Source organism: Neopsephotus bourkii, unplaced genomic scaffold, assembly GCF_033783945.1.
Source record: "Neopsephotus bourkii isolate Nb327-2 ecotype Australia unplaced genomic scaffold, CSIRO-AGI_Nbou_v1 NB_1723, whole genome shotgun sequence".
In the NCBI taxonomy this organism is placed as follows: domain Eukaryota; kingdom Metazoa; phylum Chordata; class Aves; order Psittaciformes; family Psittacidae; genus Neopsephotus; species Neopsephotus bourkii.
In genome coordinates, this window is record NW_026902197.1 from 553,638 (window position 1) to 575,578 (window position 21,941).

The window sequence follows — 21,941 nt, forward strand, 5'->3', positions numbered from 1 at the left end:
GAGCTTCCTGCCCCCCCCCGCAGCACCCAGAGCAGGGTGATGGTGTGAATCCTTTATTTACATCCCAGGCCCTGCCTGAGCCTGCAGAACCCAGTGCCTCACTGGGCAGCAATGTCTGCAGGGACCCCCCAGGCCCAAGGCCTCCCATTGCCCCCTCTGCTGCCCATCATACAGGCGTCAGGCACAGCCCCTCAGGAGCAGCGATTGTGGGGTGTCCCCTGGGGTGTCCCCAGGATGGAGTGTTTCAGGATGGGAGATGGAGGGGATGGAGTGAAGAGAGATGGGGAGGGGATGAGGCTGCGGGGTGGTGGGCTCTGGGAGGTGAGCACATCAGCTGGTTAGCTGGTTATTTGGTTAGCTGGTTATTTGGTTAGCTGGTTATTTGGTTAGCTGGTTATTTGGTTAGCTGGTGAGCTGGAGCCAGTCTCGCCCTGGAACCAGGCCAGCACCTTCTGCTGGTTCTCATTGACCCAGTTGATGTTGGTGCGGGTCCTCTCCAGCGCCTGCTCCAGCGCTCGCGTCCCTGACCCGAAGCCGATGTCCTGGTTGTCTTCCTTGAACTGCTCCAGCTGCCAGGGGAAGAGAAGTTGGAGCCGGCGTGGGGCACCCGGCTGCGCCCCGGACAGGGACAGAACCTGGCCAGAGCCTGGGGACCCAGGGGCAGGGGCAGGTTGGATGGTGCCAGCAGCACAGAGCAGGGCGGGGGTCCCTTGTTCCTGGCCCCATGGACCCCCAGGACCGCTGCCAGGGTCCAGCCTCACCTGCTGCAGCTCAAACTCCGTGGAGAACCGCTGGGTCACCGATGAAATCAGCTGGGAGAAGGAGAAGGAGCCGCCTCCGTACCTGGAGAGCAGAGTGGCGCTGAGCCGGGGGCTCTGGGCAGAGCGGGACTGGGGACAGGGCCTGGAGCCACCCCCGAGGGTCCCAGGCAGAAGGGGGGTGCTGCCTGCCCTGCGCCCCCTGCAGAGCTCACTGGGTGAAGATCTGTCTCCAGTTGCTGCGGACGAAGTCCCAGGCCAGGGGCTGCCCCACCACGTTGCTGGCGATGCTGTTGATGGTGGAGGTGGCGTCCTGCTTCCGGATCTTGCTGGGGTCGAGGGTGTACTGCAGGTACCTGGGGGAGGCGCAGCGCCGGTGAGGGGCTGCAGGGGCCGAGCCGCGGAGCCCACCGGGGCCCTGCACCCACCGGTTGAGGATCCAGGGAAGGCGGCTGCAGGTGAGGGCCGTGCGGAGCTTGTCAGCCTCGGACACCACCGGCGCCTCTTTGAACCTGTCCCACATGAAGTCCCAGGCCCCCTCCCCGCCCATGGCCACGATGCTGCAGTAGATGGAGGAGCGAAGGTTCGGGGGGATCCTGCGGGACAGAGGAGCCGTCAGCCAGGAGCCCCGCACCCAAGGCGGCTGCAGCACCGGGCACGGGGCGCTCACGGGTTCCTGGAGATGTTCTGCTGCCACTGCTGGAAGTAGCTGTTGGCCAGGTCCTGGCACTCGGCAATGCCGTAGGAGCAGGCTGTGCTGATGGCATTGATCTCGCTGTACCTGGGGAGAGAGGGACCATGCAGGGCTGGGGACCAGCACACGGCAGCCAGGGAACAACCAGGAACATGCCCTGCCCTGGTGACCATCCCGGTGTGGTGGGGGAGACCTTGGGGTGCAGCCCAGCCGCGGGGCTGTGGCACTCACTGCTCCATCAGGCCACTGGGGATGGTGGTCCAGTTACTGGTGATGGTCTTGTAGTAGTTGAAGAGGGGCATCACCTGCTGCTGTATGTATTTCTGGGGGGCAGGAGGATGGTCAGCACCAGACCCTCTGTTCTGGGGCAGACCCCGGCCCGGCACAGGGCTCTGCTCACCGTCATCACCCCAAAGACCTCGCTGCGGTCAAACATCAGCTTGAAGTAGGCGAGGTTGTTGAGCGCTGCCTGCCAGGGCATGTACTGGGTCTCGTGGCTCAGGAACCGGGTGGTGCTCAAGGCCAAGGTCACATCAACGTAGTGCGCCCTGCGCGGGGAGAGGACAGCATCAGCACCCACCGGGTGCTCCCCTGGTGCCGCCGGCACCGCGGCAGCCGGCACAGCTCACCTGGCCAGGTTAAAGGCATCATCAATGATCTGGGCACGGTTGATCACGGGGATGGCCTGCAAGAGAGGGCAAGGTCAGCATCAGCGCTGAGTGGGGCGCATGGGGTGGGGGCCCCTCCCTGGCCCCGGCCAGCCCCATGTACCTCGTGGTTGGTGGAAAGCTGCTTGAGGAGCTGGTCCCAGTTCTCCTGGTTGTAGTTGACGCGGAAGTACCCACTGACGTTGAGGTTCAGCAGGAGCCAGCTGGAGCTGCTCACCTGGAACTCGGGTTTGGTTTCTGGGGGGTGGAGAGAAGGCTCAGACCCCCCCACACTGGTACCGTCCCCCCTGGGACCCCCGCTCCCCGCCGGGCAGGATGTGCCCTACCTGAGACACTGGTCAGCCACTGCCTCTCCCCAGTGCTCTCCGGCGTCATCCAGGTGATGGGCACGATCCAGGTGTAGCTGTGACGGGACAGGCAGGCAGTGGGACCGTCCCTCAGCCCCGGCCTCCCCAGCACCGCCTGCCGTGGCCCCCAGCTCACTTGAAGACAGAGGGTCTCTCCACCACGGAGTCGCGGTCCAGCAGGAAGTGGCTCTGCCTGACGGAGCCATCCAGGGTGTTGACGGTGACCAAGGGAAAGCCCATTTGCAGTGTCCAGCGGTCCATGATGTCGCTGATGCTGCCGGGCAGCTGGAGGCCGCTCCTCCGGACAGCCTGCGGCAGGGCAGCACCACGGGTCACCAGTGACAGGGTGCGGGTTGGGTGCTGCACCCCGTGGCCAGGAGCCCCGAGCCAGGGCAGCAGCAGGGATGGGGCTGAGGCATGGGGGGCAGCTGGGAGCCACCAACCCCTCCTACCTCTTCCAGATGGAGCCAGAGGTCTGTGTAGACGGTGTTCCCATAGGCGAAGGTGTGCAGGTAGGACTGCGGGAGAGAACCAGCGTGAGCAGCAGCAGGCCCGGAGCAAGGGACTCCTGCAGAGCACCCAGGCAGGTCCCTGCCATGGGACCCCCCCAGCTCCAGCAGAGCCTCACCTGCAGCCCCTGCTTGAACACGTCCTCGGTGAGGAAGTCCGAGAGCATCCGCAGCACTGAGGCTCCCTGCGGGCAAGGCGGCTCAGAGACCCGGTGCATGGGACACCCGGTGCACAGGACACACGGTGTATAGGACACCCAGTGCAGGGGACACCCGGTGCAGGGGACACCCGGTGCAGGGGACACCCAGTGCAGGGGACACACAGTGCACAGGACACACAGTGTATAGGACACCCGGTGCAGGGGACACCCAGTGCAGGGGACACACAGTGCAGGGGACACCCGGTGTATAGGACACACGGTGCAGGGGACACATGGTGTATAGGACACGGTGTATAGGACACACAGTGTATAGGACACCCGGTGCATAGGACACATGGTGTATAGGACACGGTGCATAGGACACACAGTGTATAGGACACACGGTGCACAGGACACACAGTATATAGGACACACGGTGCACGAGACACACGGTGTATAGGACACACAGTGCACTGGTCACACAGTGTATAGGACGCACGGTGCACGGGACACACAGTGTATAGGACACCCAGTGCAGGGGACACCCGGTGCAGGGGACACCCAGTGCAGGGGACACACGGTGCACGGGACACCTGGTTCATGGGACACCCGGTGCACAGGACACCCAGTGCAGGGGACACCCGGTGCATGGGACACACAGTGCACAGGACACGCAGTGTATAGGACACCCGGTAGAGGGGACACCCGGTGCAGGGGACACACAGTGCACAGGACACGCAGTGTATAGGACACCCTGTGCAGGGGACACCCGGTGCAGGGGACACCCGGTGCAGGGGACACCTGCAGCCCCCCCCACCACAGGAACCCCTCTGTGCCCACCTTGCTGTAGGCGATGGAGTCGAAGACCTCGCTGATCTCGGCCGGGGTGTTGATCTCGTCCTCGCGGAAGGAGAGCGGGTGGGACGTGGTCAGGGCGTCTGTCGCCATCACCGTGTGCACCTCGTCCAGCACCATCAGGTCTTTCTGTGGGGGTGAGTGCCAGCACCCGCCTCAGCCCTGCCCCCACCCTGCCTGCACCCCGCTGCCCGATGCCCTGACGCTCACAATGTTCCAGGAGGGTTCTGCTGAGTCAGCACCCAGATACTCCACGTAGGAGGCGAAGCCCTCGTTCAGCCACAGGTCGTTCCACCACCGCAGCGTCACCAGGTTCCCGAACCACTGCGGGGGGGCACAGCGCCCGTCACACCACGGGGACAATGTGGGGATGGAGGGGGGACAGTGTGGGGATGGAGGGGGGGCAGCAGGGGTACGGTGGGTACCTGGTGCGCCAGCTCGTGGGCAATGACGGTCACCACCCGCTCCTTGTTCCCGATGGAGGAGTAGGCATCGTCGAAGAGCAGCGAGTTCTCCCGGTACGTCACCAGACCCCAGTTCTCCATCGCGCCCGCATTGAAGTCAGGGAGGCCAACCTGGTCTGGGGGCACAGGGGTCCTGGTGGTGCATCGGTGCCACCAACCTGGGTACCTCCAACGCTGGTGCCACCAACCCTGGTGCCACCAACCCCCAGTGCCATCACCCCCAGTGCCATCAACCCTGGTGTCACCACCCCCAGTGCCACCAACCCTGGTGCCTCCAACCCCCAGTGCCGCGGCACGCACCAGACTTGGGCAGCGGGTACGCTGTGTTGTAGTGCCTCTCGAAGAAGTTGAGGATGGGGCCAGTGACCTGCAGTGCGTACTCGCCCTGGCCCTCGGTGATGGCCATGGGGCGGCCCCAGATGCGGATCTGTAGGGGTGGGATGTGGGGCTCAGGCTCAGAGCCCTGGGTGGGCAGGGGGTCGGTCTGGGCCCCCCAGTCCTACCAGCACATTCTCCGACATGTTGTGCACGTATGTGAACTGGCTGACGATGAAGGCCAGGAGGTAGGTGGACATCCTGGGGGTGGTCTCGAACTTGGTGATGTTCCAGGTATTCCCATCGATCTGCTGCTGCTGGGTGCCTATGGGGAGCAAGGGGGAGGTCACCCCACAGCCCTGCCGGGCCCCAGAGCCCACTGGGGCTCCTCCCACCCCACTCACTCCTGACGGGCATGTTGGAGATGGCCTCGTGGTCGGAGGGGTGGATCAGCGTCACCGTGAAGTTGGCTTTCATGGCCGGCTCGTCGAAGCAGGGGAAAGCTTTGCGGGCATCAGCCGCCTGCATCTGCGTGGTGGCCACCACCCTGCTGCAAGAGACCCCATCAGCACCCGGCCCCCTCTGCTCGCCCCGTACGCGGCCGCTCTCAGCCCCATCCCCTGCCCTCCACCTACTTGGTGCCTGACTCGTCCACGTATTCGCTGCGGTAGAACCCGGCCAGGTCATCGGCCAGCTCCCCGGTGAAGATGCTGAAGAGCCGGTAGCGCTGGCCCTGCTGCAGCGGGCTGCCCAGCTGCACCACCAGGTACTGCGTGGTGGGCTGCAGCCAGGTCCTGGTGATGGGGGGCACGCTGGAGCCATCCACTGCCTGCAGCGAGGCGTGGAAGGAGCCCTGCAGGGTGTAGTTCAGTTTTTTGCTGTGGATGAGGATGAGGTCGGTGGCTTCCACGCAGACAAAGACCACGCTGCTGTTGCCCCTGAAGATGTACATGTTGTTAGCATCGGGCGTCAGGAAGGGCTGCAGGGTCACCTCGTAGAGCTCCGGCATCAGTGTGGTCGGCAGCCTCCAGTTGTCCCAGGCGTTGTGGGCAGGGGTGGTGGTGGGGGCAGGGGTGGTGGTGGGGGCAGTGCGGGTGGTGGGGGCAGTGCTGGTGGTGGAGGCAGTGCGGGTGGTGGAGGCAGTGGAGGCAGTGGTGGCAGCGGTGTTGGTGGTGCTGGGGCTGGTGGTGCTGGGCTCGGTGGTGCCAAGTTCCGTCACCTTGTTCTTCTCCTGGGCGTACACCACCGAGAGCGCGACGATGGTGGCCACAGCGCCCAGACCCAGCACCACGGCCACGGCGGCCACGCTCTTGCTGATGAAGAAGCCGGCCGCCATGGCGGGGCTGCGGAGCGAGTGTCGAGGGAGGTGCTGCCCGCCTGGCACGGCTTTTAGCCTCTCGCTCCCCCCGGGTTTATCAGCCCAGGTTAATGAGTGAAGGATTAAACAACCGTGGGGCTCGGGGGGGTGGCAGCCCCGGGGATGAGCTCTGCAGCAGCACTAACAGCCCTCACCGCTGCGGCGGGGGGATCGCCGGCACCTCGGGATTGCACCATCAGGGATGGGCAGCGCGGGAGCGGGCACGGGCTGGGGCTCCCAGGGACCCTCCTGGCCCTGCAAGAGGAGGGACGGGGCTGGCGCTCACAGTGCACCGCGGGGCTCCCCTGCCCGCAGCCCTCTCAATGCCCAGGGCCGCAGCGCCCAGCTCCTGCCGGGGTCAGGCTCCAGCCCGGGGCCCACACGCGCCGCTGCCACCCGCACGGGCACCCGCAGCCTGCACGGGCCAGGAAGCGTTATCCCCAACACCCTCCAGCCGCATGCAGCCTGGGACCGCAGGGCCCTGCTCTTGGGGACAAACCCCCCCGGCTCGTCCCCTACACACCACAGACCCCAGGGTGCTGCTGGGGGTCCGCATCCTCCCACCAGCCGTGGCCGTGCTCATCCCAGGGGAACGGCAGGAGAAGGGACAAAGCAGCAGGGACCCAGCCTGCCCATGCACCCTCCTCGCAGCACCCACAGCCCCCAGGCACACCGGGAACGGTCCCTGCTTGGGGGTGATCCCTATTCATCCCCCCCAGCCCAGCACCCTCTGCCCCAGCCCTACCGGCAGTGGTGGATCACAGACGTCCCAGTCCTTGAGGGCAGCCTACGGGCTCCGTGGGGTGCAGGTGGGTCTGTGGGGTGCAGTGACCCAGCACTGCCTGGGAACAGGGCCAGGATTGGGCTCAGCTGGTGCTTGGCAGAGCGAAAGCAAACATTTACCTACTGCAGGGCTACCCACTGGGCCGGGGCCAGCTCCATCCCCTCTGCCCTCCTGCCAAGGGGTGCTGGGGTCAGGGGACACTCTCCAGCAGGCAAAGCCCAGTTGAGTGCAGCAGAACCCAGCACCCATGGGTGCCAAAGTGCAGCCTTGGGATGGGTGATGGAGCCAGGAGCCAGCCCCATCTCTGGGTGACCCAGGTAGCTCAGCCAGGAGAGCCCGGAGCCCCTGGGCAGCCCCTGCTCTCCATGTCCGTGTCCCCCCGCTCACACTGGGCTGCAGGAGGGGCCCATGCCCGTGTCAGGCACCCACAGCCCTGCCCGGGGCAGGAACGCTGCTGCCCGCAGCCAGGCCTCACCTTCAGCAATGCCAGGTCCCTGGGGCTCCTGTCCCGGCTCCCCCCCAGCCCCGAGGCCCCCTCCGGGGTCAGGGCTGCAGCCTCCAGGTGGGGACATGGGTCCCGGGTGAAGCCCCAGCGGCCCCATGGGCTCTGCCTGCTCCCCCGGCCAGGCAGGACCCGCACGGGCTCGCTCTGCCCTGCACGGGCCCTGCTGCTCCCGCAGCCCTGGGGCAGGGTGTGGGAAGGGGCAGCACGAGAACATCCCCTGGCTGCAGAGGAAGCCGGATGCATCCTGCAGCGGGGCCGGACACAGGCACAGAGCAGCCACCACCGCCTGCCCCGCACCGACCCCGGCACCAAGAGCAGGACCCGGGCACCACTCCAAGCTCCTGGCTTTGGGCGAACCCAAGTCCAAGCAGATCCCACCCAACCCTCCCGGTGCCAAGCAGACCCCGGGGCACAGCCCAGAGCCCCACTCACCCGCTCCCTCCACGGCGCTGCTCCGGCAGCCACAGGAGGAGGAGGAGGAGGAGGGGGGCTGGCAAAGAAGAGGAAGCAGCAGGGTGTCCAGCTCCTTGACCCCAGGAGCCGGCCGTGGCCCCTGGCCAGCTGGGGAAGGGTTAAGCTGCAGGGAGGGGAGACAGCAGGAAAATTCCTTCCAGGCAGAGTCACTGTTTCCCTGCCAGGGGAAGTGGAGGCAGCGCCAGAGCTCAGGTCCCATGGGCTGGGGGGAAGCAGAGGAAGGGGCCCCAGGGCCAGCCCGGAGCCTGGTGGCCAGACGGAGCCAGGGCAGGGCCAAGGGCACGGGGCACCCAACCAAGCAGCTCCCACTGCACAGGGACCTCTGCACCCTAAGCCCCAGGACCCCCAGCCATGGGGGGACAGCAGCCCAGCACAGGGGGTCCCAGGCCCCATTTCCCACCCCACACAGCACCCGAGCACCCCCAGGCCAGGCCAGCAGCACCCACAGCAGACACAGGTTCACATGATGTTTATTAGGAGACAGGGACATGCTCCAGGAGACCCCAGCCTGGCCTGATCCTACAAGCTTCGGGCCCTGCAGGTACCCTCCAGGGTGGCTCCAGCTCCAGAGCTCATGGAGCTGCAAGGAACAACCCCAGCCAGGCTGGTTTCCCCCAGCACAAGGAGCAGGGTGGGCATGGGGATGGAGAGGGCCACAAGCCAGGGGCCATCAGCTACGAGTGCATTTTGACAGCCGGGAAACCCAAGAAGTGCTGGGAGAGGCAGGGCCCGGCTCTTCCCCCCCAGCAGGGACAGAGGCTGCACATTCCCGGGGAGGGAGGGAAGGGCACCCTTGGTGATGGGGCACCAGGGAGCAGAACTGAGCCCAGGTACCCGTGACAGCAGCACCGGCTCCTCGCTGAGCCCATCACCGCTGCCAGCCCCACAGCACAGGGGGGCCGGGGACAGGGGGAGCCCCGCTTCCCCCCAGGCCATGGCAGCTCAGCTCACATGAACTGCGAGAGGTTGGGCACCTTGATGTTGATGTCCCCGATGTTGATGTTGCGCGGGATCTCCGGCAGGTTGATGTTCTTCACCGCTGAGACCGCGCGGGAAGGAGCGGCCGAGAGCCCCCCCTGCGAGAGAGGGAGCGGTGATCCCAGCCTTCAGCCCTCAGCCCCATCACACCAGCACCAACAGGGCTGTGAGCCTGGATGGGAACAGCCACTTCCATGCCCAGGCTGCTCCTATGCTCCACAACAGCAAGGAGCAAGCCAGCGAGGGCCATCCCCAGCCTGGTCCCCAAGGACAGGGGCACACAGGGACTGGGGACACTGGGGACACCATTTGGGTGTCCCACGGCTGCCCTGCAGCGGGGTGCTCACCTCGGCCTTCTCCAGCTTGCTCTGGGCCTCCACCTGCGCCACGATCTCGTTCATGTTGGTCTCCAGCACCATGCCACCGATCACCATCTCCTGCAGGATGTGGTGAACCTGCGAGGGAAGCAGGGGAAGGCTGTGAACCCAGGAGCTGGAGAGGGGCTTGGGACAAGGGATGTAGGGACAGAGCAAGGGGAATGGCTTGAACCTGCCCGAGGGGAGACTGAGCTGAGCTCTTAGGCAGAAGCTCTTCCCTGTGAGGGTGCTGAGGCGCTGGCACAGGGTGCCCAGAAGCTGTGGCAGGGCTGGAACTGGCTGGGCTTTAAGGCCCCTTCCAACACAAAGCACTCCCTGAGGAAAGGCAGGACCCTGACACTGAGCTGCCTCCAGCCAGGGAGCTGCTGCCTCCAGCCAGCGATGCCCCAAGGGCCCGTCCTGGCTTCCAGCCCAAGGAGACAGGAGCAGCCCAGGGCGGGAACTGAGCTTTGCTGGGCACTGTGACCCCCTCCAGCCCCACCGCTCAGCACAGCCTCCCTGCTACCTCAGCATTCCCAAGCACCACCCAGCACAGATAATGGATTTATGGGTCCCTGGTTACTTCTGTGAAATAGGTGTTACTGGAAGACACTGAAGCTATTAGATTGCTTTATGGCTCCAGGAGGGCAGGTTGCACTCGTGAGCTCTGGGCAGCCACTGCTGCGGGGCACTGCTGTGGGAAACTGCGCCAGCAACAGAACCTGCTGGAAAGGGGATCCCAGCCTCGTGCAGGCCCCATCCTCCTCCCGGCAGCAGGAGCGTGGGCAGGATCAAGGCCAGGTTGGATGGGGCTTGGAGCAAGCTGCTCCAGTGGAAGGTGTCCGTGCCCGCAGCAGGGAGCTGGAGGTGTGATTCCATGATCAGCAGTGCACAGGGTGAGCCGGGCTGACCGCCCCTCCGAGGGCACCCGCAGCACTGGAGCTGCAGTCCCATAGCTCAGCCCCAGCCCCAGCAAACAGAGCAGCTCCTGCAACAGGAGAGCATCTGGGCTGCAGGAAACGTTGCTCCTTCGAGATGTGGCTTCAGCCCAAGTTGGACCCCAACCAGCAGGGCACAAATCCCAACCCCGCTTTGTTTTCCAAACCGAAAGAGCCCTTCCCGAGGAACCGCGTCCCCCATGGGGCCCTGCAGCTGCTCCATGAAACCCGTTCCCCACAGGGTACAAAGCACCCCCAGGGCCTGGGCCACAGCCTCCCCTTGTGACAGGGATCCCGCAGCTCCGAGGCTGCTGCTCCCAAAGGGGACCCAGCCCCGGGGCCATCGAGCTGCAGGGGCTGGACCTGCAACCCGCAGCAGCTCTCGCTGCAGGACCCTGCTCCCGGGCACAGCGGGAGCTGCACCTGAAGGCAGGAATGGAAACCCCACAGCGCGTTCCCTAAGGCTGCAACCAAGCTGTCGGGAGCAGGGGCACGCAGTGTGAGCACGGGAGAACTAAATACAGGCCCCATATAGAAACAGGGGCGCGATGACCAGGTGACAGCGGCCAAGGACTAAAGTCAAGGCTGAGAAGCAGCGGAAGCACAGGATGGGAAGCAAACAAGCCTGACTGATAGCGAGAACCTCAGGGCCACCGAGTCCAGCATCTCCCCTATCAGAAACCTGTCTCCTTGGAGCCCTTTGCTGGCAGGGGAGTTCAGAGAAGGGCAATTCCCACTGGGAAACAGGCACGGATCACGGGAATAACCTCTGCTGTGGGCTGAGCACAAAGCTGCCGGGGCTCGCTCACGCCACAGAGCGAGGAACCCAAGAGCATCCTCGGCTGTGGCCAGGGCTGACCCGGCCACTTCTCCACAGGTACCCTCCTTCCTTCCTCTCGTGTCTGCCTGGGTAAGGAGCTAAGGAGCGAGGGCTGCAGCACTGCGGGAGCTCACAGCAGCCACATTGCGCAACCCAAGCCTCCCTTCCCCAGCGCTGGCACCGGCGGCCCGGATCCCTGCCAGCAGGGTTTGCTGACCCCTCCTCTGCCAGGGTTCAGGAGCTGCAATTGCCACAGAGGGAACATTTTACAGCCCCGCTGCTTTCCCTTCCCCTCCTCCCTCCTGCTGGCGCGTTTCTCAGCAGCCACGCAAGTGCAGCACGCAGCGGCCAAGCTCTCCTGTCCCCAAGCACAGCCCCAGTTATCTTCAGCTCCAGCTCTGAGATGATGAGAGAAGAGGTTCCCGCCCAGAAACTGTCCAGCTAAAGAGGAACCATCACGGGCTCAACCCGAGGTTTACCAAGCCCTTTGCATTCCAAACACTCCCACTGCTCCTTCCCTCTTTTCCCGTAACTCCAGTCAAATGTTAACAGGACTCCCAATGGTCCCAGAGCCCAGGCAGGAGAGTCCGGACAGCCCAGAGCCTGCCCAGCGCCACCTGCAGCCTGTGCAGAGCGAGTGAAGCCTCAGCACAGATCCTGTCACTGACTGCAGGGACCCAGCATCGGCAGCAGCAACGCAACAGGGCAAGCACTCAGATGAACCCAGTGTCCCATGGACTCACAACAGAGCCCAGCTACTCAGATCTCTCACCAGGAGGGCACAGCGTGAGCTCAGGCTGACAACTCCCCCCCTGCATCTCAGTACCTCCCCAAAAGCTGATCCTGAGCATCCCAACAGCCTCTCCTGAAGGCTCCAGAGCCCCAGGCTGGCTCCTGCCCCTAGAGCTGCAGGGAGGGCAGGGCTCTGCAGCAGCACACGGAGCCTACAACCCACCTTGTCCATGTGGAAGATGAGGTCCAGCTCACAGACGTTCTCAAAGCACTTGTCCAGCGTCTCCACAAAGACCTGAGGATGCAGAAGAGGAGGTGAGTGCATGAGAGCCCCACAGGATGCTGCCCGCCCCAGCCCCAGTGCCCACAGCCCCGACCTACGCTCGCTGCGTCCCAGGCATCACCCTGAGCTGGGGCTAAACCTGCAGGAACCCAGCTCCTGCGATGGCCTCGCAGCGTCTGAACACTGCTTTCAAATGCACCTGGAGCTCTGGGATCCTTCCTACAAGAGAGACATTGAGGGGCTGGAGCAGGGCCTGAGCAGGGCACCGGAGCTGGGGCAGGGCCTGGAGCCCAGGTGTGATGGGGAAGGGCTGAGGGACCTGGGGGGCTCAGTCTGGAGCAGAGAAGGCTCAGGGGGGACCTGATGGCTGCCTCCAAGTGCCTGAGAGGAGGATGGAGCCAGGAGGGGCTGGGCTCTGCTCCCAAGGAACAAGGGATGGGACAAGAGGAACCGGCCTCAAGCTGCACCAGGGCAGGGTTAGATGGAGCTGAGGAACAATCTGTTCACTGAAAGGGTTGTCAAGGACCAGGCTGCCCAGGACAGTGGTGGAGTCAGCTCCCCTGCAGGGATTTAAGAGACTTGCAGATGTGGTGCTTGGGGGCATGCCCATTGGCTGGCACCGTTGTGTTTGCCAATGACATCAAACTGAGAGGGTAAATGGGCACTTGGGAAGTGAGATCTGCGCTGCAGGAAGAGCTGGACGGGCTAAGGAGAACCTTACATAGATCAACAAGGGCAAGGGTCAGGTCTTATGCCTGGGAAAACCCAATCCCAGAGTGCAGCACAGGCTGGGGAGCAACATGGGAGTGATCAGTGTGCAGCTGTGGCAGAGAAAGCCAATGGGGGACAGGGGGGGAACAACATCAGCAAGGCATCACCAGCAGAGATAAAGATGTCACTGTCCCACTCTGCTCGGCGCTGGTCTGGCCACCCCTGGAACATGGGCTCAGTTTTGGTCCCTGCTACACACTAAAAAGATGTGGACAGGCTGGAGAGGGCCCAGGGAAGGGCCACAGGGATGGTCCAAGGGCTGGGAAGTGTGTGAGGAAAGGCTGAGAGAGCTGGGAGTGCTCAGCCTGGAGAAGGCTCAGGGAGATCTGATCCCCACAGTCCAGTATTTAAAGGGTGGCTACAAAGAAGACAGAGACTGCCTTTGTACAAGGAGTCACATGGGAAGGACAAGTGGTGATGGGCACAAGCTGCCACCGAGGAGATTCTGACGGGGCACAAGAGGAAAACTTTCCCGATGAGAACACCAGCCCCTGGGATAATCTCCCCATGGAAGAGGTGACTCCCCAGTTAAGGTTCAGCTGCAGAGGGTACAGCTGGGACACCCAGCCTGGGTCATGCTGGGCCTGGAAAGGTTGGACCAGGGGGTCCTTGAGGTCCCTTCACCCTGGGATTCTGGGGTTACCGGTTGGGCTCAGGATCTAAGGGGTCTTTTCCAAACTCAACACTTCCACGAGTCTGTTTCTTAAGGAATTCACTGCAATTCACTTCTGCCGCTGCTCCAGGAGGGGGCGCTCTGCTGCCCGGCAGCTCCTCACCCGCTCCCAGAGAGCACAGGCACAGGGACAGCACCCGCAGAGCGGCGGGGCGGGCACAGGGCACGGGCAGTCCTGGGGGGGGGCGGGCACCGACCTGGATGAGGTCCAGGATGCCGAGCTCGCTCTCCGAGGAGTCCACGCAGAACACGAAGTACAGCGTGGCGTAGTGCCGGTAGATCAGCTTGTAGTCCGAGCCGCCGAACAGGCTGCGGGGACACGGAGGGGGGCGGTGGGGGGGGCCCAGCTCCGGTCCCGCCGGGGAGCGCCCGTCCCGCCCGTTACCTGCCGCACTCCAGGAAGTTGCAGATGTGATCGTCCCGCTTGAGCACGAGGTGGAAGGTCTCGCGGATGATCTGCTGCTGCACCTCCTCCGCCTGCGGGGCCGCGACCGGGCACCATGGGGCAGCGCCCGGGCACCCCGGCCCCGCTCCCCCCCGGGAGGGAGGCACCGCGCGCGGCCAGCGCCGGGTGAGGGGCAGGGACCGGCGCCCCGGCGCCCCGAAGGACCCGCCCCCGCCCCCCGCCGCCGCTGCCGAGCCCCCCCCCGGCCCCGCACCAGGTGCTGGTAGAAGCGGACGAGCCGCGGCTTGCCGTGGTTGTTGAACACCAGGATGGCGTTGATCATCCCGGCGGGAGGCCGCGGGGCCGGGCCGCACGGAGCCCCTCAGCCGAGCGGCGCCGGGCGCAGGGCGGGGGACGCGGGGCTCCACCGGGGGACGGGGACGCGGACGCCGCCGCTGCCCCGGGCCCGCCAGGGGGCGCCCGAGCCGCTGAGCGACGGGAGCCGCGCGGTGACACACCGCGGCAGCGCGTGCGCGGCGGGGGGGGGCTCTTAAAGCGGCAGCGCGCCCGTGTTCCGGGATACCGGCGGGGTCAGAGGTCACCGGCGGGGCCCAGTCCTGTCTGGCTGAGCTGGTGAGGATTGTGTTCTCAACTTCTGATTGGCTGAGATGGATGAGGATTGTGTCCCCACCTTCTGATTGGCAGAGATGGGTGAGGATTGTGTCCCCACCTTCTGACTGGCTGAGGCTTGTCCCCCCACATTCTGATTGGCTGACATGCTGATTCAGAGAAAACCCCAGGAACAAACTCGCCAGCCAAGGTTTCCCGTTTCAAGCAGGTATTCTTCATTGCGGCGCCGGCAGACGCAGGGGCAGCTCCTCCTAACCTGTGTCCCCATACTGCTGAACAAGGTGTTCTTGGATGGTCCCTGGGCATCCTGCATCACGTTCCAGAAAGTTTCCGGCATGCATACACACATGTGGGGGGCTTTAAGGGTCCTCTACTTTTCCCAACAATCTTCATAACCAGCTTAATTAACACTACAGACACAGCAATCATCCTGCCCTTTTACTTACCAGTTAGTTTAACTGCTCCCACCCTGGACATCTGCTAGTCCCAGGTCTCCCCAGTAGATGTTTACCCCAGCTTAACGGGTTCATTAACACCCCAAACATAGCAATCACCCTGCCCTTCCACTTATCTGTTCGTCTGTGCCCACCCTGGACATCTGCTAGGGCCAGGCACTCCCCATCCCCAGGTCCTGTTTTTCTGTTCTGCCTTTCTTACACCTTTTGTACTCCAGTCCTAAGGACCTGAAGCTATGTCAGCTACCTCCAAGCACCGCAGCTGTTTTCCATTACCAAGCCATCACACTTAACATCGCTTAGAACTGATTATTTTGTGCTTTTGTGCCTCCTTGTCTCGCTGGGGAGGATCGAATCCCCACCTTCTGATTGGCTGAGACGGTGAGGATTGAATCTGTACACCTTAATTGGTTGAACTGTGTGAGGATCGAATCCCGACTTTCTGATTGGCTGAGCTTGTGAGGTATATGGGAATGATTCGTGTCAGCAACTTAGGAGTCCTTGTCATCATTGTAGTTTGGGTGGAATGGAAAATCATGTGTAGAAAGTATAGGAATGATCAGATTAAGATAGATGTTCCTGTCAATACAATGATGAAAGAGAAAAAGAAACAAAGGAATAATCTTTCCTAATCAAACACTTTGTTACTTTAAGGGGCACTTTGTTTAACTACTTGAATGTCTCAAAGGCTTTGCTAATTACAGGGGTACTTTGTTTAACTGCTTGAATGCCTTGAGGGGGTTAGGTAATCAAGAGATACCTTCTGTTACAGGATGAGGTGAAACTTGTGTATTGAATAAGTAACTATATAAGAAATGGAACTGAGGGGGGCTAAGATGGTGGTTAAACCTGTGACAGACATCCCTGTTAATGTATTGCCAAGGAATTCAGTAACTTTTTAAGAAGTTTCTTCACCCAAAGATAAGACCCCAGCAACAGGAGAACAATGAAAAGGACCCACGTCGGTATTTGGGCAAAGACGATGACAGGATTCGTTGAAACCCAAGACCGAGGAGTGTAAGAGACTGTACCCCAGAAATCTCGGTATGAGTCTTGGGTGGAGTGGAGACTCCCCGGCGCACCCAGCGCTGCTTGCTCATTGCCTCTCCATATTAATCAATTGTAATAAACAATTAATTAAATCAGGTCATGGCCAAGATGGAATTTTTATAACAAGCTGCCTGCGGATTGAATCTCTACACCTTAATTGGCTGAGCTGTGTGAGGATCGAATCCCCACCTTCTGATTCCCTGAACTGGCTGCAGATTGAATCTCTGTGTGCTGATTGGCTGTGCTGGGTGAGGATTGAATCTCTGTGTCCTGATTGCCTGAGCTGGCTGATGATTGTGCCCCCACCTTCAGACTCACTGATCTGTGTGAGGATCGAGTCCCCACCTTCTGATTGGCTGATCTGGGTGAGGATTGAATCTCTATGCCCTAATTGGCTGTGCTCTCTGAAGATCATGTCCCCACCTTCTGATTGCCTGAGCTGGCTGCGGATTGAATCTCTGTGTCCTGATTGGCTGTGCTGGGTGAGGATTGAATCTCTGTGTCCTGATTGCCTGAGCTGGCTGCGGATTGAATCTCTGTGTCCTGATTGGCTGTGCTGGGTGAGGATTGAATCTCTGTGTCCTGACTGCCTGAGCTGGCTGCGGATTGAATCTCTGTGTCCTGATTGGCTGTGCTGGGTGAGGATTGAATCTCTGTGTCCTGATTGCCTGTGCTGGGTGAGGATTGAATCTATGCCCTAATTGCCTGTGCTGTGTGAAGATTGTCCCCACTTCTGATTGCCCGAGATGGCTGCGCATTGAATCTCTGTGTCCTGATTGCCTGAGCTGGGTGCAGATTCAATCTCTGTGTCCTGATTGCCTGAGCTGGCTGCGGATTGAATCTCTGTGTCCTGATTGCCTGAGCTGGCTGCGGATTGAATCTCTGTGTCCTGATTGGCTGTGCTGGGTGCGGATTGAATCTCTGTGTCCTCACTGCCTGAGCTGGCTGCGGATTGAATCTCTGTGTCCTGATTGGCTGTGCTGGGTGCGGATTGAATCTCTGTGTCCTGACTGCCTGAGCTGGCTGCGGATTGAATCTCTGTGTCCTGATTGGCTGTGCTGGGTGAGGATTGAATCTCTGTGTCCTGATTGGCTGTGATGGGTGAGGATTGAATCTCTATGCCCTAATTGCCTGTGCTGTGTGAAGATCGTGTCCCCACCTTCTGATTGCCCGAGATGGCTGCGCATTGAATCTCTGTGTCCTGATTGGCTGTGCTGGGTGAGGATTGAATCTCTGTGTCCTGATTGACGGAGCTGGCTGATGATTGCGCCCCCACCTTCAGACTGGCTGATCTGTGTGAGGATCGAGTCCCCACCTTCTGATTGGCTGAGCTGGCTGAGGATTGAATCTCTATGCCCTAATTGGCTGTGCTGTGTGAAGATCATGTCCCCACGTTCTGATTGCCCGAGATGGCTGCGGATTGAATCTCTGTGTCCTGATTGCCTGAGCTGGCTGCGGATTGAATCTCTGTGTCCTGATTGGCTGTGCTGGGTGAGGATTGAATCTCTGTGTCCTGAAAGCCTGAGCTGGCTGCGGATTGAATCTCTGTGTCCTGATTGGCTGTGCTGGGTGAGGATTGAATCTCTGTGTCCTGATTGGCTGTGCTGGGTGAGGATTGAATCTCTGTGTCCTGATTGGCTGTGCTGGGTGCGGATTGAATCTCTGTGTCCTGACTGCCTGAGCTGGCTGCGGATTGAATCTCTGTGTCCTGATTGCCTGAGCTGGCTGCGGATTGAATCTCTGTGTCCTGATTGCCTGAGCTGGCTGCGGATTGAATCTCTGTGTCCTGATTGGCTGTGCTGGGTGAGGATTGAATCTCTGTGTCCTGATTGGCTGTGCTGGGTGAGGATTGAATCTCTATGCCCTAATTGCCTGTGCTGTGTGAAGATCATGTCCCCACCTTCTGATTGCCCGAGATGGCTGCGCATTGAATCTCTGTGTCCTGATTGCCTGAGCTGGGTGAAGATTCAATCTCTGTGTCCTGACTGCCTGAGCTGGCTGCGGATTGAATCTCTGTGTCCTGATTGGCTGTGCTGGGTGCGGATTGAATCTCTGTGTCCTGACTGCCTGAGCTGGCTGCGGATTGAATCTCTGTGTCCTGATTGGCTGTGCTGGGTGAGGATTGAATCTCTGTGTCCTGATTGCTGGCTGGTGCGGATGAATCTCTGTGCTGACTGCCTGAGCTGGCTGCGGATTGAATCTCTGTGTCCTGATTGCCTGAGCTGGCTGCGGATTGAATCTCTGTGTCCTGATTGCCTGAGCTGGCTGCGGATTGAATCTCTGTGTCCTGATTGGCTGTGCTGGGTGAGGATTGAATCTCTGTGTCCTGATTGGCTGTGCTGGGTGAGGATTGAATCTCTATGCCCTAATTGCCTGTGCTGTGGAAGATCTGTCCCACCTTCTGATTGCCCGGGATGGCTGCGCATTGAATCTCTGTGTCCTGATTGCCTGAGCTGGGTGCAGATTCAATCTCTGTGTCCTGACTGGCTGTGCTGCCTGCGGATTGAATCTCTGTGTCCTAATTGCCTGAGCTGGCTGCGGATTGAATCTCTGTGTCCTGATTGGCTGTGCTGGGTGAGGATTGAATCTCTGTGTCCTGATTGGCTGTGCTGGGTGAGGATTGAATCTCTGTGTCCTGATTGCCTGAGCTGGCTGCGGATTGAATCTCTGTGTCCTGATTGCCTGAGCTGGCTGCGGATTGAATCTCTGTGTCCTGATTGGCTGTGCTGGGTGAGGATTGAATCTCTGTGTCCTGAAAGCCTGAGCTGGCTGCGGATTGAATCTCTGTGTCCTGATTGGCTGTGCTGGGTGAGGATTGAATCTCTGTGTCCTGATGCCTGAGCTGGCTGCGGATTGAATCTCTGTGTCCTGATTGGCTGTGCTGGGTGCGGATTGAATCTCTGTGTCCTGACTGCCTGAGCTGGCTGCGGATTGAATCTCTGTGTCCTGATTGGCTGTGCTGGGTGAGGATTGAATCTCTGTGTCCTGATTGGCTGTGCTGGGTGAGGATTGAATCTCTGTGTCCTGAAAGCCTGAGCTGGGTGCGGATTGAATCTCTGTGTCCTGATTGGCTGTGCTGGCTGCGGATTGAATCTCTGTGTCCTGATTGCCTGAGCTGGCTGCGGATTGAATCTCTGTGTCCTGATTGGCTGTGCTGGGTGAGGATTGAATCTCTATGCCCTAATTGCCTGTGCTGTGTGAAGATCATGTCCCCACTTTCTGATTGCCCGAGATGGCTGCGCAATGAATCTCTGTGTCCTGACTGCCTGAGCTGGGTGCAGATTCAATCTCTGTGTCCTGATTTCATGAGCAGGCTGTGGATTGAATCACTGTGTCCTGATTGGCTGTGCTGGGTGAGGATTGAATCTCTGTGTCCTGATTGCCTGACCTGGCTGCGGATTGAATCTCTGTGTCCTGATTGGCTGTGCTGGGTGAGGATTGAATCTCTGTGTCCTGATTGCGGCTGGTGATGATTGGTGGGATGATCATTCTGATTGGCTGAGCTGGCTGAGGATTGAATCTCTATGCTGTAATTGGCTGTGCTGTGTGAAGATCATGTCCCCACCTTCTGATTACCCGAGATGGCTGCGGATTGAATCTCTGTGTCCTGATTGCCTGAGCTGGCTGCGGATTGAATCTCTGTGTCCTGATTGGCTGTGCTGGGTGAGGATTGAATCTCTGTGTCCTGACTGCCTGAGCTGGCTGCGGATTGAATCTCTGTGTCCTGATTGGCTGTGCTGGGTGAGGATTGAATCTCTGTGTCCTGAATGCCTGAGCTGGCTGCGGATTGAATCTCTGTGTCCTGATTGGCTGTGCTGGCTGCGGATTGAATCTCTGTGTCCTGACTGCCTGAGCTGGCTGCGGATTGAATCTCTGTGTCCTGATTGGCTGTGCTGGGTGAGGATTGAATCTCTGTGTCCTGATTGGCTGTGCTGGGTGAGGATTGAATCTCTGTGTCCTGATTGCCTGAGCTGGCTGCGGATTGAATCTCTGTGTCCTGATTGCTGAGTGGTGGCTGTGCTGGGTGAGGATTGAATCTCTGTGTCCTGAAAGCCTGAGCTGGCTGCGGATTGAATCTCTGTGTCCTGATTGGCTGTGCTGGGTGCGGATTGAATCTCTGTGTCCTGACTGCCTGAGCTGGGTGCGGATTGAATCTCTGTGTCCTGATTGGCTGTGCTGGGTGCGGATTGAATCTCTGTGTCCTGATTGGCTGTGCTGGGTGAGGATTGAATCTCTGTGTCCTGATTGCCTGAGGTGGCTGCGGATTGAATCTCTGTGTCCTGATTGGCTGTGCTGGGTGAGGATTGAATCTCTGTGTCCTGATTGGCTGTGCTGGGTGAGGATTGAATCTCTGTGTCCTGACTGCCTGAGCTGGTGCGGATTGAATCTCTGTGTCCTGATTGGCTGTGCTGGCTGCGGATTGAATCTCTGTGTCCTGATTGCCTGAGCTGGCTGCGGATTGAATCTCTGTGTCCTGATTGGCTGTGCTGGGTGAGGATTGAATCTCTGTGTCCTGAAAGCCTGAGCTGGCTGCGGATTGAATCTCTGTGTCCTGATTGGCTGTGCTGGGTGTGGATTGAATCTCTGTGTCCTGCTTGCCAGAGCTGGCTGCGGATTGAATCTCTGTGTCCTGATTGGCTGTGCTGGGTGCGGATTGAATCTCTGTGTCCTGATTGCCTGAGCTGGCTGCGGATTGAATCTCTGTGTCCTGATTGGCTGTGCTGGGTGAGGATTGAATCTCTGTGTCCTGACTGCCTGAGCTGGCTGCGGATTGAATCTCTGTGTCCTGATTGGCTGTGCTGGGTGCGGATTGAATCTCTGTGTCCTGACTGCCTGAGGTGGCTGCGGATTGAATCTCTGTGTCCTGATTGGCTGTGCTGGGTGAGGATTGAATCTCTGTGTCCTGATTGGCTGTGATGGGTGAGGATTGAATCTCTATGCCCTAATTGCCTGTGCTGTGTGAAGATCATGTCCCCACCTTCTGATTGCCCGAGATGGCTGCGCATTGAATCTCTGTGTCCTGATTGCCTGAGCTGGGTGCAGATTCAATCTCTGTGTCCTGATTGCCTGAGCTGACTGCGGATTGAATCTCTGTGTCCTGATTGCCTGAGCTGGCTGCGGATTGAATCTCTGTGTCCTGACTGGCTGTGCTGGGTGAGGATTGAATCTCTGTGTCCTGATTGCCTGAGCTGGCTGCGGATTGAATCTCTGTGTCCTGATTGCCTGAGCTGGCTGCGGATTGAATCTCTGTGTCCTGATTGCCTGAGCTGGCTGCGGATTGAATCTCTGTGTCCTGATTGGCTGTGCTGGGTGAGGATTGAATCTCTGTGTCCGATGCGAGCTGGCTGTGATTGTCTTGTGTGATTGCTGAGCTGGTGAGGATTGAATCTCTATGCTCTAATTGGCTGTGCGTGTGAAGATTGTCCCCACTTCTGATTCCCGAGATGGCTGCGGATTGAATCTCTGTGTCCTGATTGGCTGTGCTGGGTGCGGATTGAATCTCTGTGTCCTGACTGCCTGAGGTGGCTGCGGATTGAATCTCTGTGTCCTGATTGGCTGTGCTGGGTGAGGATTGAATCTCTGTGTCCTGATTGGCTGTGATGGGTGAGGATTGAATCTCTATGCCCTAATTGCCTGTGCTGTGTGAAGATCGTGTCCCCACCTTCTGATTGCCTGAGCTGGCTGAGCATTGAATCTCTGTGTCCTGATTGTCTGAGCTGGGTGCAGATTCAATCTCTGTGTCCTGATTGCCTGAGCTGACTGTGGATTGAACTTCTGTGTCCTGGTTGGCTGTCCTGGGTGAGGATTGAATCTCTGTGTCCTGACTGCCTGAGCTGGGTGCGAATTGAATCTCTGTGTCCTGATTGGCTGTGCCGGGTGCGGATTGAATCTCTGTGTCCTGACTGCCTGAGGTGGCTGCGGTTTGAATCTCTGTGTCCTGAATGGCTGTGCTGGGTGAGGATTGAATCTCTGTGTCCTGATTGGCTGTGCTGGGTGAGG

At 60.2% G+C, this 21,941-nt stretch overlaps 2 protein-coding genes and 1 long non-coding RNA gene across 3 annotated transcripts; all 3 read right to left on the bottom strand.

Moving 5' to 3' along the window:
- Window positions 1–37: 37 nt before the first annotated feature.
- Window positions 38–6,236, bottom strand: ANPEP (alanyl aminopeptidase, membrane). The gene is made up of 20 exons (XM_061376567.1): window positions 5,386–6,236; window positions 5,155–5,300; window positions 4,939–5,075; window positions 4,736–4,862; window positions 4,397–4,551; window positions 4,182–4,295; window positions 3,957–4,100; window positions 3,096–3,161; window positions 2,920–2,985; window positions 2,604–2,776; window positions 2,447–2,523; window positions 2,224–2,357; window positions 2,082–2,137; window positions 1,853–2,000; window positions 1,684–1,775; window positions 1,429–1,539; window positions 1,187–1,354; window positions 974–1,114; window positions 762–843; window positions 38–569 (listed from the first exon to the last, which is right to left on the bottom strand). The coding sequence occupies exons 1-20, from the start codon at window positions 6,084–6,086 to the stop codon at window positions 387–389; spliced, it is 3,021 nt and encodes a 1,006-aa protein (XP_061232551.1). The 5' UTR covers window positions 6,087–6,236; the 3' UTR covers window positions 38–386.
- A 3-nt stretch (window positions 6,237–6,239) lies between these two features.
- Window positions 6,240–8,215, bottom strand: LOC133224788 (uncharacterized). Its single transcript, XR_009728950.1, has 3 exons — window positions 7,829–8,215; window positions 6,853–6,983; window positions 6,240–6,362 (listed from the first exon to the last, which is right to left on the bottom strand). It is a non-coding gene; the product is annotated as an uncharacterized LOC133224788 (long non-coding RNA).
- Window positions 8,216–8,782: 567 nt separating this feature from the next.
- On the bottom strand, window positions 8,783–14,244 carry AP3S2 (adaptor related protein complex 3 subunit sigma 2). Its single transcript, XM_061376575.1, has 6 exons — window positions 14,081–14,244; window positions 13,807–13,898; window positions 13,619–13,730; window positions 11,918–11,989; window positions 9,196–9,303; window positions 8,783–8,946 (listed from the first exon to the last, which is right to left on the bottom strand). The coding sequence occupies exons 1-6, from the start codon at window positions 14,147–14,149 to the stop codon at window positions 8,818–8,820; spliced, it is 582 nt and encodes a 193-aa protein (XP_061232559.1). The 5' UTR covers window positions 14,150–14,244; the 3' UTR covers window positions 8,783–8,817.
- Window positions 14,245–21,941: the final 7,697 nt, after the last annotated feature.

Coding starts and splice junctions, on each gene's coding strand:
- ANPEP (XM_061376567.1), bottom strand. CDS start 6,086: ATGGCGGCCGGCTTCTTCATCAGCAAGAGCGTGGCCGCCGTGGCCGTG. Junction 5,076..5,154: donor CTCCAACATGCCCGTCAGGA/GTGAGTGGGGTG, acceptor TGCTCCCCATAG/GCACCCAGCAGCAGCAGATC. Junction 1,776..1,852: donor AGGTCTTTGGGGTGATGACG/GTGAGCAGAGCC, acceptor CCTGCCCCCCAG/AAATACATACAGCAGCAGGT.
- AP3S2 (XM_061376575.1), bottom strand. CDS start 14,149: ATGATCAACGCCATCCTGGTGTTCAACAACCACGGCAAGCCGCGGCTC. Junction 13,899..14,080: donor TCCGCTTCTACCAGCACCTG/GTGCGGGGCCGG, acceptor GCGGCCCCGCAG/GCGGAGGAGGTGCAGCAGCA. Junction 9,304..11,917: donor TCATCTTCCACATGGACAAG/GTGGGTTGTAGG, acceptor CTTCCCTCGCAG/GTTCACCACATCCTGCAGGA.